The sequence below is a fragment of the Culex pipiens genome, chromosome 2 (assembly GCF_016801865.2).
Source record: "Culex pipiens pallens isolate TS chromosome 2, TS_CPP_V2, whole genome shotgun sequence".
Classification (NCBI taxonomy): domain Eukaryota; kingdom Metazoa; phylum Arthropoda; class Insecta; order Diptera; family Culicidae; genus Culex; species Culex pipiens.
Genome location: NC_068938.1, coordinates 128707167 through 128724768, shown reverse-complemented (window position 1 = coordinate 128724768; position 17602 = coordinate 128707167). Strand labels below are relative to the sequence as shown.

At 37.8% G+C, this 17602-nt stretch overlaps 2 protein-coding genes across 3 annotated transcripts; one reads left to right on the top strand and one right to left on the bottom strand.

Moving 5' to 3' along the window:
• The first annotated feature begins 5613 nt into the window (after positions 1-5613).
• LOC120420854 (group XIIB secretory phospholipase A2-like protein) lies at positions 5614-12883 on the top strand. 2 transcript variants are annotated; one of them, XM_039583972.2, is made up of 4 exons: positions 5614-5765; positions 6162-6415; positions 12128-12370; positions 12430-12883. In XM_039583972.2, the coding sequence occupies exons 2-4, from the start codon at positions 6184-6186 to the stop codon at positions 12726-12728; spliced, it is 774 nt and encodes a 257-aa protein (XP_039439906.1). In that variant the 5' UTR covers positions 5614-5765; positions 6162-6183; the 3' UTR covers positions 12729-12883. The 2 variants fall into 2 exon arrangements, with proteins under 2 accessions (XP_039439906.1, XP_039439907.1); XM_039583973.2 differs by lacking the exon at positions 5614-5765 and adding an exon at positions 5831-6065.
• Positions 12846-16503, bottom strand: LOC120420855 (uncharacterized). Its single transcript, XM_039583974.2, has 3 exons — positions 16296-16503; positions 16093-16197; positions 12846-13140 (listed from the first exon to the last, which is right to left on the bottom strand). Exons 1-3 carry the CDS (start codon positions 16431-16433, stop codon positions 13045-13047), a joined length of 339 nt encoding a protein of 112 aa, XP_039439908.1. The 5' UTR covers positions 16434-16503; the 3' UTR covers positions 12846-13044.
• Positions 16504-17602: the final 1099 nt, after the last annotated feature.

Here is a 17602-nt window from a genome sequence, read left to right as displayed (position 1 = left end):
TAGTTACGTTAAAAATTCTAAGTTTCAATTCCTGGGTGAATTTGATAGTCATTGATTTTCTTGTTAAAATCATATTTAAGATGTTCAAACTTTATTTGTACGTTAAATGTACCATTACTAATGCAGCTGATATAGAAAAAAAATCATTGTTTATAATTAGTTAACTAAGTTTATAAGCTTTTTAACAAAATACGTATAAGTTTTGGGTAAAATTGTAAAAAAGTCGGAACTTTGCTTGAAATTTGTTAAAACTAGTTTTGTTTATAAAATTATCGATTTATATTGCATTTTATACTGAATTCGAAGCACGAATCACTAGTTTTCACAATTGTCATGAAATTTGTTCAACTGAAACTTTGTTTCAAAAACACATATTATTTACTATTTAAAAACTTATTTACCCTTCTTCTAGTAGAAAATTGTCCAAAAAATCCGAAAATGAATTCCGTTTTCCGATTCAAAATCATGTTCATTGAGAAAATTATGACACTTTAAGAAGTTTAAAATAATGACTTTCATCAACATTTTCTTAACCATAGTTAACTAACTTCTTAAACTTTTCTAAGTTTTATGAAAAGTTCTTTTTGATGTGCTTTGAACTCTTCTCTACGACGGTCAGTTTTATTCTAAATCATTCCGTACGTATTTTAATTGTACTCTTCATTTTGCGGAAAAATGCGCAAACCTATCAATGTCACCCCGTTTTACGGTACAAAAAAAGCTAGTTGTGGAACCCCCGAACTTGACAACATTTTTATACATTTGTATTGGTTGTTTTCGTTGTGCTTAAAGGAAATGGCTATGAACCAGGCGCTTCCATGTTCATGTATATTGCTCGATTTTTTATGCTAAAAAATTCACCAAAATCTGGTAAGTCCGCGTGGACATAAAATCAAATTCTGTCGTTTGTATCGGTTTCGGGGAAGCCTTTTCTCTGAGGACTGTTGAGGACCGAGCCACGTAGCCCAGTGGTAACGCTTCCGCCTCGTAAGCGGGTAAATCAGGGTTCAAATCCCGGCTCGGGCCAACATAACTGGTGATCTTTTCCCTTCTGGATTCGATTGCTTAGTAAAGGGAAGGTAGTGTATCGCCACAAACTGGACCTTATCAAGACACCTTAGGAAGACAACCTATGGAATGTTAACATTAACCCTCGCATTAACCTTAAGGGCCGGTATACTCTTCAATAGAAAGGGGGTCAAGAAACAGCTTAACGAACGGCAGAACAAAAGAGAGGGAACGTTTTCTTGGGGCTTTTCTTCACCCTCTCTGGCTTGCTTTTGCTACCGCTAGGGCGTCCAATTTCCCCGAGTTTTGAATTTCCCGGGAAACGGGAAAAATATTTTTGAAATCCCGGGAATTCCCGGGATCCCGGGAAATTTTTGAAACAGTCATAAAATCTATGTTTTCATTATATTGATTATGTTTTCAAGCTTAAAATCATAGAATAAGCTCAATAATATTAATTGATGATAATCTTCACTTGAATCGACAAGGATAGCAATTTTTAGATAGTTTAAAAGGAATTTTAAAAATATTATTTTTTTTATGTGACGTGCTTTGGATTATAAAATAACCACAACATTAACCCTCTCCCGCCCATGGTTGCTCCAGAGCACCAAAACTTTGAACTCAAATATCTCGGAACTGACACAAATTTTCATGGTGCTTTAAGTAGCAGGTGTTCATGTAGAATGTATACTAACATCTCCCAAAATTTCATCAAATTTGGTTAAGCACAAGCAAAGTTACAGTGTGAAATGTAAACAAAAGTGGGCCAATTTTATGGAAATAAATAAGACCTGTTTTCGGAAGCCCGTAAAAATTACCAAATACAAAATTTTATGAAGCAAAAAATGTTTTGCTATCATTTGAACCTTGGACAAGAACCCTTGTGAATAACGTTGTGAGTTTGGACCGGTTTTAAGTGTTTTTCAACCTTTTTCATTTGGTGCACCAGAGCACCACCTAGGCATATGAGGAACTATATATTCAGGAGCACTTTTTTCTAAATTACAGAAAAAGCTTATTTTTATCAAAACAAAAGTTTATAAACGTTTTGACTACTCATAAACAAGACAAAACATTGTTATTAGGCCAATAGTTTTATTATTTTCCTCATTTTTCACGAAAATGGTTGTTTGTGGGTTTTGAATGAGCCAATCAAAGAAACCTGAAAATGCAGAGATTTTAGAATTTGTAGTTAATGCTTCAGAAATATGGACTTACAGCAAAGATTAAGTAAGCAAGTTTTTAACACATTTCGAAGCGTTTTCAAACAAATGAACCAATAGATTTGAAAAAAAACGAGATTTTGTGGTTTAAAAAAAAGTTGCTTATCTTCCTGATGGTGCTCTGGTGCACCACTTCAAATTATACTTTTTTCCCCCAATTCGATGTTTATGGGTCAAAGTAATGTATTTCCTGCATTATTGTACCAAAGTTAAGCCATTTACTATTTTTACGATAAGCAAACAGCTCTGGGCGTTAGAGGGTTAAATACCGTCATTAGGGATGACATTGGGTTTGGGGGGTGAGATCGGGTCATACAAACTTCAGCTATTTTGTATGACCCAATCTTACCCTCTAGACCTAATGTCACCCCTGATGACGGTATATTGTGATTCAAATTGATTTTTTTTATAAATATATTTGTTTAATTTATTTTTGTATATGAAATGACTAGAAATACCAGAAAAAAATCTTTGTAAGTGTAATAAAAAAAACTAGAAGCAGAAACAAATAATATAATACCGGTTAATGCAAATTTTAGATCAAATTTCATGTTTTATTTGAAACGTATTTGAAAAGATATCTTTGAGTGACTTCTGTCAGCTGCGGAAAATCAACACTACACTCAGAATAGTTACAGGACATTTTAAAGCAATAAATTTGGAAATCGGTGTACTGATTGCTCTGTTCCAGTTTTAATGAAGACAATCAAAACATTATGGAAAAAATGCATCAACAGCTTCCTGAATTCGATGAAAAATAAAGTTATATTTTTTTTTCAAATTCAAAATCATAAACATACACAGCAAAAAATCCGTTGGTAAAATCGCATGCAAAAGCATGCACATCACCTTCTTCAAAATAAACACTTAATATTGCACACTGCATGTACAATTTTTGCAAATACAAAAAAAAAGTTGCAACCGACGGGATTCAACCCCAGCACCAACAGTAAGAACTGGCACCTTAGCCCACTTGGCCATCCGACCGATGTAAAGCCGTTAGGATATACGCATATATCAGCTTGACATTTCGGATAAACGCATATATCAGCTTGACATTTCTAGTAGGTTTCCCATAGGGACGTGGCGTTACATCGTGCTGCCACCTGGTTTTTTTAAGCGCAAGAGTGTAAAAGTGCTGAGTCATCGTCTAAAAATAGACGGCGTCCTATCTCGCCCAGCAAAATGAAGTCGATAAAGTAGTCGGTTTCGATGAGAAAAAGTGGAAAACGTGGTCTAAAAATAGCGACGCCACGTTCCTATACTGATGGGCTACATATTTCAGGGCATAACATTACATAAAATTGCATAAAATAATGCAATATTTATTTTACACCCAGCACTTTTACACGCAGCTGGATTACTACATTTTTAGCTGTGTACGTAAAATACGTAAATATAATACCCATGCTTTTAAAAATATATATTAAATAAAAAATATTTAAAATTTTAACAATTTTCCCTAATAAGCCAAATGAATGCTGATAAATGCCGAATAAAAATGCTTTAAAATTCTTATCGATTACTAAGTAATCAACTTGTTATCGTGAAAACCAAATCTGAATTTCCAGAATAAAATTTGTTTTTTTTTCTATTTCGGGATTTCCCGGGACAATTTCATAAAAATTCCTGGTTTTGGAAAAATCCCGGGATTTTTGTCCCGGGAATTCCCGGGATGGACGCATTAGCTACCGCTACTCCCTATTTGAATTGACCGGTTTCTTCCCAAGTGCATACTTTACATAACATGTTAAAATTAAGTTGATTAATAAACTGTCACTGAATCCGCTTTGTAAATGCCGGGCCCGATACTCTTCACGGATGTTCCCCTCAGGAACAGGGAAAGATTTACTTTACTTTTTACTGTTGAGATATCGTACTGCGCATGATACAAGTTTTGTTCTGTCGTGTAGTGTTATCAATGCAGAATAGGGCATTTTAGATTGTTTTCAGTTGATTTAATATCTCTTTCCATAAAAATTTTAAAATTTTTAAAAAAATATTTTTGAATTTTTGAAGGGGGGGGGGGGTACGTCAAAAACTTTGAAATATATTTGCAACGGTCTTAAAATTATTTAAAAAAAATATTTTGTTTCAAATTCAAAACCTTCTTTACCTTTATTGCTGTATTGATATTTTCAGAATCAATTATTTAACTGAAAAATGGTTCAAGAAAACATACTTGGACTGTTGTCTAAAAATGTTGCAGCCACGGAAAAAGTCAACTCTCGAAATCGTGAATTGTGCTCACGAATTTGAGAAGCACGAAGGAATATATTCACGTTTGTAGTGCAAATGCACTAAACTCATGAATAAATTCATTCGTGGTTCTCAAATTCATGAACATAATTCACGATTACGAGAATTGTTTTTTTTCTGTGTAATATTTTGATATGTTTATTTCGGTTAGCCCAGATTCAGAGCAACAAAATATGTACATTCATTTTCAAATTTGAAGCTTTTCAGTGCTCTAAAACGTGCTGTCCCTATTCAGACTGTAGTCCCGTTTCGCCGCAGTTGACAGTAATTTATCTGCAGCAGAAAAAAATGGCGTGCTACCAATCTCAGTTTCTAAATAATTTTACGTGATAAACATGTGTGACGAATAGTGAATCTCATGTGTTTAATTTTGATGAGAATCTCACTTGAATTTACCGGTTCACGCAATGATTTTTTTAAAGAGGTCCAATAAACCAAATTTCCAGTTTTTGCTTTTTGGGTGTTTTCGAAACCGCCTTGAGTCAAGGTTATTAAGAACACCCAAAAAGCAAAAACTGAATGACATTCACATGCCGTGGTGTAGGGGTAAGCGGGGTTGCCTCTCACCCAGTCGGCTTGGGTTCGATTCCAGACGGTCCCGGTGGCATTTTTCGAGACGAGATTTGTCTGACCACGCCTTCCGTCGGAAGGGGAAGTAAATGTTGGCCCCGGACTAACCTAAAAAGGTTAGGTCGTTAGCTCAGTCCAGGTGGTAGGAGTCGTCTCCCTGGGTCCTGCCTCGGTGGAGTCGCTGGTAGGCAGTTGGACTAGCAATCCAAAGGCCGTCAGTTCGAATCCCGGTGTGGATGGAAGCTTAGGTGTAAAAGATGTTTGCAATTGCCTCAACAATCAAGCCTTCGGACACCTAGTTTCGAGTAGGAATCTCGCAATCGAGAACGTCAAGGCAATGCTGTAGAGCGAATAATTTGATTTGATTTGATTCACATGCAAAGTCGAATGTTGCAGATTCATGTGTAAAACATGTGACAATACTATATGCCTTTCTTTCAGTCAAGAGGTTCACTGAAGGATAATCGGAAACTTTAACCAAAGTGGTAGAATATTTGATTCTGGACTGTAATTGAAACACATCCAGCACCATCTATTGCGGCTTATTTCAACCACCGTGGTCGGTGCTATAAAAATCTCCCCCTGCAAAGTAGCTCAATTTGTTGTTGGTTGAAGCTTCACAGTTTATGCTCTGCGGCCAGCCGGAGAAGACGATGTAGACGATCGAACACCAAACCATCCCTCGTATATATCTGTCTACAGGTATGTATTGAATCAGATGTTCACTTCTCCACCCATACGCAATTGAACGCCGAATTGGTATATAAAATAAGCATCATCTCTTTGCGCGCATCCCGCAAAACAACTCAAAACAAGTCCCCTTCCCCGTGGTGGTGCGAATTTATTTTTGCATAAGTACCAACTTTGTGCCATATTTAGTCTAAAAATAGCGAACGTCCGTCCACTGCATTAGGAATAATTTCGCTTTCCTGCTTTAAATGTGCTTCAAGAAGATCAGAGAACGCTTCTACGTCAATATTCTTGCGACTTAAGGCGTGTGAGGTGAGGCGTTTGTGTCACCTGCTTTAAGAAAAAACCACGTCAGTGACAAAAATTGTGAAACCAGTTTTAATTTCAATTCCGCGCTTCTCATTTTAGGACCCATCGAGTTCCGACAAAGATGCAGATTCCGTACATGAAGGTGGCGATCTACTCGCTGACCTTCCTGACGTACGCGTACACCGGCTACGGATCGAACATGCTGGCGAGTTTGCGGGATGCCATCATAGCGGCCGAGGCCGTCTTCGGGGACGTGCTGAAGAATGTGGTCCATGTGGCGAAAAAGTTCAAGGTTGTCCACGAGGTGTTTGACGCGGCCGTGGAGGAAAACTGCGTGTATAAATGTCCTGGAGGTGAGTCGATTCAGTGGGAGTGCTTCCATAGAAGTGAGTCAGTAGTTTAAATAAACTTATTCCATATATGAGTTACTTATTTTGCGTGTTCAAAAAGTTTGATTATCAATCGTTTACAATCATTTTCAGGAATAAATGAATTTGAAAATTTTCGTTCTAAATACGCAGACTTTCCCGCGAACTGATTCGTTTATTTATAATTGAAATAAACGAAACATTTTAACCCTCTTCCGCTCTTGGTTTCTCCTCCAGAGCAACTTTGAACTCAAATTTCTAGGAACTGGGACAACTTTTCATTATGCAGGGTTACCACCTCAAAAAAACGGGGAAAAGTCGGGAATTAGATTGTCAAACCGGGAAAATACTATAAATTTAGTAAACATTTAGCTTAAACCAAATCAATAGATTTTTACGAAGAACTTGGTCTTAGGGATCTATGCATGGCAGCAATCCCAAATTTCGATGAAACGCTGTTTCACCTATTCTCCGCCCATGGTAAGCTAAGAACTTTTTACCACTCTATTTTCCAGTGTTGGTATTATCGTGCTCTCGCTAGAAAAAAAATCTCTCTCTCGAGTTCTCGCCGCGAGTCTCGAGCTGCCGAGAGAAACTCACCGATTGCCCGTGCTCTCCTCCGCTCGCGAACGGGATAGCTCGCGAGCCAGAATTGCCCGTTCGCGAGAAGTTGAACGTGTTAGAAACGAACAAAAAACAACACAGCGATTGAAATTACACCTTTATACCATCGCCTGGTCCGTATTCATAAGCCTGATAAACAAATTGCTAGCTTGGGACGAACGGATAGTCAGAGGCGCTCGCGAGCGCTCGCGTCGAGAGCGAGAACGCGAACGATAATGCGAGCGCGAGCGAGAAGAGAAAAGTACTACAAGTTCTCTCCCTCGCTCGCGAGCGAGAAATGCTTTCCTTCTTCTCGCTCGAATTCCAACACTGCTATTTTCTATAGGAGAGCCTTGCTAAAAAAACAATTTCGAAAAAAATCCGGAAGATCGTTAAAAGGGTGGTTTTGGTAAGAACATTATACATTTTTAGAAAGGTATTCAAAAGACATTTCCAACAAACCCAAAACATTGAAGATCTGATAACCCTATCAAAAGTTTTTAGCTCTTAAGTGTCATTTATACACTATTTTAGGCCGAATCTCAGATATTTTCATGAAAACGTTGCCCAGATCTATCATGTGACCCATCGTTGGATAGGTAAAGACCTTTCTAACGAGTCCAAAACTTCTAAGATCTGATAATCCTATCAAAAGTTATGAGCACATAAGTGTTATCCATACACTTTTTTGAGGCCGGTTCTCAGATATTTTGAGAAAAAAAAATATAAGGGGATCTATCAAGTGACACATCGTAAAATGTGTAAACCTTTTCGTTAAGCCTAACAGATTGAAGATTTGATAACTCTATCAAATGTATATTAATGTGAGAAAGGCATCAACCACCTTAAGGTGGATAAAATAACGTTTTTTCTTTTCAATAATTCTGGACTATTTTTGGCTTTGGATTTTTTCTGCTCGTAACTTCAAAAATACTGTTTATAAAATTCATACAATCATATAATTTTTGAAGTCTTACCAACCTTTTTTGAATGCAATAACGTCATTACCCGGGGAACATTTTTACTTTTCCCGTGTTTAGGAGGTCATTTTGAGCAACTTTTGTTCTACGATAAACTTCCTTTTCTTGTTTTATGTTTTTTTCTGATTTAATTTGTAGTATTTTTATTTTATTTAGTTTATGTTTAGGCCGAGGGGCGGGACAGTAGTAAGAAATTAAATAATTTAATTAATTAACGGTACGAATTAAATACATTAACGATTGTTTACGTTCAAAACAACGCCACCTCTTCTTACACTACATTGATTTGACAGTTTGACACCGTGCGTGTTTGTTGTTGTGTTTGTGTTTGTGTCGTCGGAAAGCAGGTTGAGCAGGAAAGTGCCAGCGGTGCCAGCGCGGCACAGGCAGACCGGAAAAGTTGCGCAGCGCCATCCAAGGCGGTAGCAATGACGTTTTGGACGATATCGAAGCTGGTCCAGCCGGAAGATTTGTTGGAGAAGGCCATCGAGCGGCGCATTGAGACACACCTCGATGCTGCGTTTGTTGAAACGGATTCTCGATTCCAATTCTCCACCCACATATTTCCGCAAACATGGTCCAGTTGGTTTGGTCTGGCTTATTCGTCAGTCCTCCCGCCAAACAGCTGGGCATGTTGAATGCGGCCCACCAGCTTCGCCCCAGCCCCAGCTTCTGCGCCTGGGTCCTTGGCGATCGGCAAAGTGGCGCCGTTATTCCTGACCTTCAAGAACTGGCCAACTTAACATGGCGGGATTATTATTGAAATAAATGAAACAACAAAGATGAGATATTTTATTTTCTTCTTTTCAATGCAATCTACCAAAAAGTACCACCTAACGTAGATAAAAGCCACTCCAAGTAGGTTACTCTGATGAAATTATAATGGACTACTCCTGAATGCTTTTCCGTGTCACCCATTCCCGAACCTGCCTCAGTCCAGCACCCTAGCTCTAATGCACCGCAGAGCGGCGTTGTCATCACAGCGCTCGTAGTGCAGTTTACGGTTGCACATAAGTTGCAATTTATTTCCCCTGATGCCGATTTGTTGAAGGCATCGCTGTCGCAAGCCACCACCAGCTGCAACGAAATCTTGCTCTTGTCTAACGTCTGATTTCTATTCTTGAACTTGACCATAACACTCCGGCAAAGCGCGTTCCAGGATCTTGTCATAGGTGAAACCGCACTTAACCATCTACTGGTTAAAGTAATCCACTCCGCCGGCTGCAACTTTTCCGTCAATGCACGTTTGGATCGTCCTCCTCCAAAATCTCTTCAGCTCCACGTCGTCATTCATTTTTACACGAAACCAAAACAAGCTTGACAGCCGAGCGTGCGAAAGAGACACGAAGCAAACCAAAGTTTTCAAAGCAGGTGTGGCGCTGTCAAATCTCAAATGACATGAGGAATTTAATTCCTTAATGTATTAAATACCAAAAATTAATATATTAAGGCCTTTGTCACGCCCCTCGGTTTAGGCTTAGTAATTTTTCACGTTCCCAAATTGCAATTTTCACGGGGACCATAATATCAAAACACTAAATTTCACGGAAATTTCTAAGAACGTGTAAAATGTTAAAATTACCTTGAAAATCTTATGTCAAACCTAAAGGATGCACTTGTTATGATTTTTTTTTTTTGATAAATCATAAATTTCAACAATTATTAACGAGACACTAATAGAAAATCTATCCTAAATTTCGATGAGTTTTTAAGTCACGTATAATTGTTCTTAACATGACATTATCTAGCAGAGATTTTGAATGAAATATGTAAACTGGCTTATAATAAGCTTTGATCTGTATCAAATATAATTAAAAGTAAGCAGAATAAATTTACAAACCTGAAGGGATGGGCAAGAGTCCACGATCCATACAATTTTTTTTTTTGGTATGGACAATTGTCCACGATAGGGAGGGGGTGAGATTTCCATTCCAAACAAGTGTCTACGTGGTTTATAGATGGTTCCATAAGCTTGTCTAGCCAATATTATTTATATAACACGAATTTTCTTCGAAATTTGAAAAAACATTAAATTACAATAAAATGTTCCCAAATTTCTAATCTAATTGAGGGGTGAGACTTCCACTCAAAAATCAAGAAGAAAACATATAGTCTGTAACAAAAATATATAATCTTTTTTTAAAAATTAAAGACTGTCAAAATCAATAAATTTCGTAAAAATTTTACGAAGCATAGAAAATATCTTAAAATTCTAAAAAGAGCAGAATTTTATAGTTAAAAATAATATTTTGAGGCAAGATTCTTTAAATCTTTGAAAAAAGGAGTTAAAATTTCCCATTTCCACCAAGTCTGTTCTAAATTTTTATAAAAGAGAGCCTCGTGGCTCGGTGGTTAGAAGCTTAGGCTGCCGATCCCTTAGTTGGTATGGAGCGTGGTTTCGATTTCTGCCTTATCCTAGGAAGTTGGTACACTCAAACACTGGTTTGACATCAACTGTTGTCAAACAAACGGGGTCACGTTTTAATTTGACACCCCTTTTACACGGAGTTCACACACACTACCAAACGTTTGTTTTGATAGTGTGCGTGAGCGCTGTGTAAAAAGTGACAGTTTGTCACTTTTTAGTTTGACTTTGACCAACCAACGGGGTGCAAACTAAAAAACACCGGGGGTTGAGTGTGTTCAGTCTGCAAAGACGGTGTGATTGTCTTTTAAAAAATGTTCTAAAATTGTATGAGTTCTTCTTTCTAAAGAATGTTTGAATGTGTTGATTGAATGTTTGAAAATTTGATGAAAAAACTTTTCGGCAAACCCTTTTGTTCTAGGGAGAAAACCGGTTAGGCCGTTGCAAATATTTTTTGAAGTTTATGTCCCTCGACGCTGACCAAAGTCGAGGGGGAAGGGGGGCAAAAAATAAAAAAAAAGCTAAAAATTGAAATTACAGACCACGGTGTCAACATTTGAATGAAAAAAGTGTTTTAAATTGCATCATACACCTGTCCAGTTGTTTTGCAATCATTGATTTCCAAAATTTCTAAATACTGACGAAAATTTTATTTTTGCGAGAAAAAAAAGTTTTTGCGGTGCGGTACATTGTAATTTCATAAATGTTCAAAATATTGTTAAACGAGTCCAAACATGTTAAACATGATTATCTATGCAGAAAAAGGGATTTAAGATCGTTCTCAGTAGATTAGACTTCTATTTCCATTGAAATTTTGATATTTTTTTTAAATATTTTTTGCCCCCTGATTTTTCGGACCAATTTTGAAGGAGGGGGCGACAAAAACTTTGAAAAATACATGCAACGGCCTTATTTGAAAATCGAAAATTGGTGGCTAGCCCGCATTATGTTTTAGTTGCGTTCATAGTGGTGTTCATGTACAGTGTATATCTTCCAAAGTGTTGTTGGCCGAAAGTTACAAAAATGAACAAAAATGGGCAAATTTTCGAGAAATATATAAGACCTGTTTTCATTTTCAAATAAATCAACAAATGAGTTTTTTTTTCTTCAAAAAAGTTGCTCATCGCATGGAAACGGTGATTTTAGCGGATTGCAGGCTGGATTTCGCCATGTATATATGATGATTTTCCAAAACAGGTGCCTAAGACTTGGTAATTAGGAATAGAATTTACTTGGTTTAGAGGATAAATTTATTAAAATGACATTAGTTTCCACTGATCAGGAGTTTAGAATTTAATTATTATTTTAGAAAAAAATGCTTTTCTGGTTCTCAACAAAGTGTAGTAATTAAAAAGGATATTTCCTTACTCTACATGAATAATAAATAAATGAAATGAAATGAAATGAATAAAACCCATTCCACCTAAATCGGATCTTCAACATCATGACAACCGTCCATTTCCGACCGCATCCCATCGCACTAGGGACAAGACTAGGCAAGGGATTTGGAAGATGGGAAGTGTTAATGCTTCACTTTTTTAATGGGGCAAGGGAAAATCTCCACGGTGTCCTCAAATAAGTTTAGCTTGGAGTTGGACGGTTTTTGGGAAGATGTAAAGTCTAGGATACGCTCTAAGCAAGCGTTACGACCAATGGCATCATTTGTTCAAGGCTTTTAGTGTTAATTCATGTTAACTTAAACCCATTTTTCGCATTCCGGAGCATTCTAACGTGTTCAAACTCTTCCAGGCATAACCCCGTCGAAGAACAAGTTCTACATTCCCCAGTCGGACGGGTGCGGTTCGCTGGGCCTGAAGATCGACACCGATTACCTGCCGGCCGTCGAGATGGAGGTGTGCTGCAACGCGCACGACGTCTGCTACGACACCTGCAACAGCGACAAGGAGCTGTGCGATCTGGACTTTAAGCGGTGTCTGTACAAGTACTGTGACGAGTACGAGAAGAACGTCGTGGGGGAACTTGTCGTAAAGGGTAAGAAACGGTTCGAGGGCGAGAAATTTTCAAATATTTACAACATTGATTTCTTTCAGGTTGCAAAACGGCCGCAAAGATGCTCTTCACCGGTACGCTAACCCTGGGCTGTAAATCGTACCTAGATTCGCAAACTCGTTCCTGCTACTGTCTGCCGGAGAAGACGGACAAGGCTTACGAGAAAACGTCGGACAAACCCGGCTACGACCGAGCTCCGCCGGGTTACGAGAAAACCGACAAACCGTACGACAAGGCGTACGAAAAGTCCAACAAGTACTACGATAAGGGTTACAGCAAGGACAAGGGCAAGGAAAAGGACAAGCCCAACGAAAAGTACGGCTGGAAGCACGATCTGTGAGCGGTGGCGGCGTAAGATTTTAGTGAAATACCATGACAGTGCCGTGGTAAAGAAGATTTAATATTTATTATTCTGTAACGGGTAGTTGACACACCAGTGAAATAAAAACGTTGCTACTTTTAGAGAGTGATTGGTTTTAACAGCTAAAAAGCCAACTTTATTGATTTATTATTGCTAAACACAAAACTAACCGAAAATAAACGAGGACTTTGCTGGGTGTATTGTCATATTCTGGGGGTGATTCACATAAACCTTATTTTGAGGCTGAATTGAGGATTAAATTAAAGTGCTGAATTTGTGCGCTGTGCGAGTAATCTTAGGCCAGCATCTTCTCTAATCGGCCGTCCGAGTACATCTTCTTGATGTCCGTGCCGCCACCGACAAAGTTTCCGTTGATGAACACACGTGGCACCTGAAATAATAGAAGGAGAAATTGTTTCTTGATAAATCTATAAAGTTTAGCTGTGTGTGTTGCCCATTCAATAACCCGAATTATGGTATAATCTGTTTCAGACGTCTCCATAAAATTTAGCAACTTCAAAAAATCAAATCAAATTATTCGCTCTACAGCATTGCCTTGGCGTTCTCGATTGCGAGATTCCTACTCGAAACTAGGTGTTCGAAGGCTTGATTGTTGAGGCAATTGCAAACCTCTTTTTACACCTTAGCTTCCATCCACCCCGGGATTCGAACTGACGACCTTTGGATTGATAGTCCAACTGCCTACCAGCGACTCCACCGAGGCAGGACCCAGGGAGACGACTCCTACACCTGGACTGAGCTAACGACCTAACCTTTTTTTTTAGGTTAGTCCGGGACCAACATTTACTTCCCTTCGACGGAAGGCGTGATCAGACAAATCTCGTCTCGAAAAATGCCACCGGGACCGTCTGGGATCGAACCCAGGCCGACTGGGTGAGAGGCAATCACGCTTACCCCTACACCACGGTCCCGGCTAAGCAACTTGGCAACTTCTTCGACCTAAAAAACCAAACTTTTTTGAACAAGCAATGTAAACCGCAATCATTGTTAAGCTACTGTAGCATTTGATCAAGCTTTATGAAGAAAGTGAATGACCACAGGCTTTGATTAACAGCACGCAGTTTATCGCTTTGAAACCAAACAACTACTGACCAAAAGTTTTTTTTTTTTGTTGAGCCTTGAAACCACTGCGACAAATTATAGGAAAATTGTGGTACAAAAGATAGCTCATCGTTGCGAAGCATTTTGAATAAAACAAAAATCAAACGATCATAGATTGGGACCATCCATAAACCACGTGGACACTTTAGGGGGGGGGGGGGGTATGGCAATTGTCCACGCTCCATACAAAAAAGATTTTTTTTTTGTAAGGACAATTGTCCACGAAGGGGGGGGGGGGGTGCGAGATTCCCAAAAAAGTGTCCACGTGGTTTATGGATGGTCCCGATTAATGTTCTGTCTTATCACTATCGCCACATGCTATCATCGTGACTGAGTTGTAGTTGCAAGCCCTGAGCCGCAAGTTTGACCCAACTTTGTTTTTTCCCCCCATGTGCGAATGCTTTTTTAATGTATTTTTTTTTTCATTATTTATTTATTTAGATATTATTTTTCATATACATTCAAATAGAACAATCGATGATTTCTCCCCTTTCAATTTAAATAACAAGTTTTATTTATTTATTTATATTTACAAAATGTTGTAGCTTTCGCTATTCAGTGATTTCATATGTAGAAGGTTTAACATTTATAAAAGGGAAAAGGGATACCTTAAAACTAACTTATAAACTATACAGAGAGCGGATCAATGCAGCGAAAGACTGCAATGATTTTTGTCAAAATAGGGGAAAGTGGGGCAAGAGTAATAAGCTACGGAAATGCTCGTTATAACCCATTAATAATGTTAAAAAATCTGTCGGATTTTTTAGAATCATCTCATTCCAGGTCATGACTGAGACTTTGATAGTACAAGTTTTTAAAAAATTCTGTTTTTTTTTGCAAGAGGAACAATGCTTGAAACAACATGTTAATTTGCTTACAATTGAACTGTTATCACTTACTTCACATTAGAATGTATTTGAAACGTTTCTTTCATTTTAAGATTAAAAAAATATATTTTCCTAAAAATTTGATCGTCTTTACGAAAAAAAATATTACTTAGATGATAAATAGTAAATTTTTATGGCATCACTATATTTTGTAAGGACATTTTTTTTAAATAATTTTTTATCAGTTTTTAGTTCTTTTATGTATTTATTTCACATTAAAATATGTTGTTGCAGCAATTCGTAATTTTTTCCATACTAAAAATCCATATGGTACACGTGCCCCACCTGAACATGATTTTTTAAAAGCTCTCAACAAAAATAACCAAAAGTTAAATCATACTTTATAATAGGTGCAAGTCATTGGTAGGGACACTACTGATCTAGGAAAAATAGCATTTTGATAAAATGATTCTTAAAACGAACCCTCATTGCATTGATAGCAACAATTCCTCATACTGGATTTCGAAATGGAAAAAAATACTGCCGTACGAGCGATTGTTCCTCTTGCCCCATATAAATCGGAAAATTAAACCTTTTCAATTTCGCAATCAAACCATTATGCCAAACACTATCAAATGCTTTTTCTATGTCTAGAAGAGCAGCGCCAGTAGACTTACTTTGGTATTTTTGTATCTACTATGACAATATGCCAAATCAAATATTTGTTGAACAAGCTACTTAAAGTTGCTTCTGGTAATCTTTCAATTAACATGTAAAAAGTACCATACCCACCAGGGGCTTCAATTTTTCTTTTGAAAATAGATTTTATTTCATTTAGGTTCGTATTTAATCATCTGAAGAAAATTATTGTGCAAAAAAATTCTGAAATTCTATTGAAATTTGATCTTCAATAGAACTCAAGACATTAATGTTGAAATTATGGGCAAACTGCTGAGCAAGTTTTAAGCTTTTTCCTTATTAGTCAAAAGAATATTATCACCATCTTTCAAAGAAGGAGAAGAAGTTATGAAGGTACCCGTCGAGAACGACTAGCGAGTGTTCCTATACGTGGAAGCATCTACAAGAGAAGAAACTGACAGGTTGCAGGAGAGCAACGCTACCGTCGAACTAAGATCGATGTTTGTTTAAATTCAGGAATTCCCCAGCGAGAAAAACGTTTTCATGCGTCGCACGACGTCACATTCACCCATAAACAGGTGCGGTAGTAGGCATTGCGAAATCGAACGCCAATGCAAAGAGAATCCATTGACTCACATCAAACCTTCAGAATGCTGCATGTTTGTTCGCAAAGCCTACTTCACCTCAACCAAAGTTGAATTTGTAACCCCGATAGGCAAAACCCACAATCACGCTGCCAACAAATGGCCACTTACCGTGCTGGCTCCGGTCATCTCACCGAGCACGGCCTGAATCTCGCCCCCGTCCTTTCGGTGGTCCAGCTCGTAGCAAGTGACGGGATGGTTCAGCTTCTTGAAGGGCTGTGAAAATAATTATGATTCAACCATTAGCACGCAACTTCCGGCAAACCGCAGCTCCACGGAATTCAAGTGATTCACAGAAGACCCCCTTTTCTTACCTCCTTGGCCATCGTGCAGTACGGGCAGTAGGTCTTGGAAAAGATTACGACCTTGTCCTTGGCGATGGCGCCCTTGACGAATTCGGCCACTGGTCCACTCATGTTGGCTGGCGATGATCTACTGACGAATGAACCCATCTACACTGCGCGCGTTCTGGACAGAAGAAGGAGGCTGCTTGCTACAAAAGTACGACGACGTCGTCGAGAGAAAGCAAGCAGTGTGTTGCGATGAAGTTCAAGAGGAACAATTTGAAAGAGCTTAGGATTATTTGAAATGCAATCGACATTGCCTTTATTTTTCAATTTAAAATACATTAATTTCGTTTTAAATCTATTACTATAGATTTCTAATTTAAACCAACGTGCCATGCAACATTTTAAAAGGCAATTCTGTATTTTCAAATCCTCATGTGGCCCTTTAAATTCTTTTGTCCTAGTATTATGCATGTATTCGTTGGCGAAGCATTTACGGGATTCCGCGAAATCTTGAATGAATGCGTAACGAATTTGCACACACACGCAAGCAAAATTTGTTTCCAAACAACTGTCAACTGAGGGACTGTTCAGAAATTACGATACGTCAAAAAATATCTCCTGGCTCAAGTTTAGATGGCGCAAAGTCGCAAAGATTGACGAATCAAAGACGAACAGATGTTAGACTGCAATAGGGTCCTAAAGCCATATGTAAACAAGGGGCTGGAAACTCTAATATTACTTAAGAATACTGAGTATACTAACGATATTCCAGTATACTTGTTAGTGTACTAACTGAAAAGCAATAAACTGTTAGTATATTAAGATACTCTCAGTATATTGGTAAGTATACTGGCGATATTTAAAGGAAATAATAAGTATACTAACATATATTTTGATATACTGGTTGACATAATAATTAAAGCTCTAAGAGTTTCCAACCCCTTGTATGTAAATGATTATGTACAACAGTAAAAAACATCCTCAAAAGCAATTTCTGATCACTTTCATGCTCAAAAATTAACAAGACACCATTTTACGATGGATCAACTATGGTCCCCTTGGAAAGAGCTTTCAAGTAGGACCTTATCTGTCAAGAAGGGCCGCGAAGTTAATTTTTCAAAATGGATTTCAAAATCCATTTTAAACCCTTTGTGGTTGTACATGATCCTTTGTACTCAGAAAAGTATGGTATATCGTTGTGAACAATTATATCAACAATTAACTTAATTTTAGGAATTTTAGGATTTTTTTTTTCAAAAACATCAAAATTTTAAAGGAAGTAGAAGTCTAACCAACTGAAAACAATTAGAAATGCATTTTCCTGCGTTTAA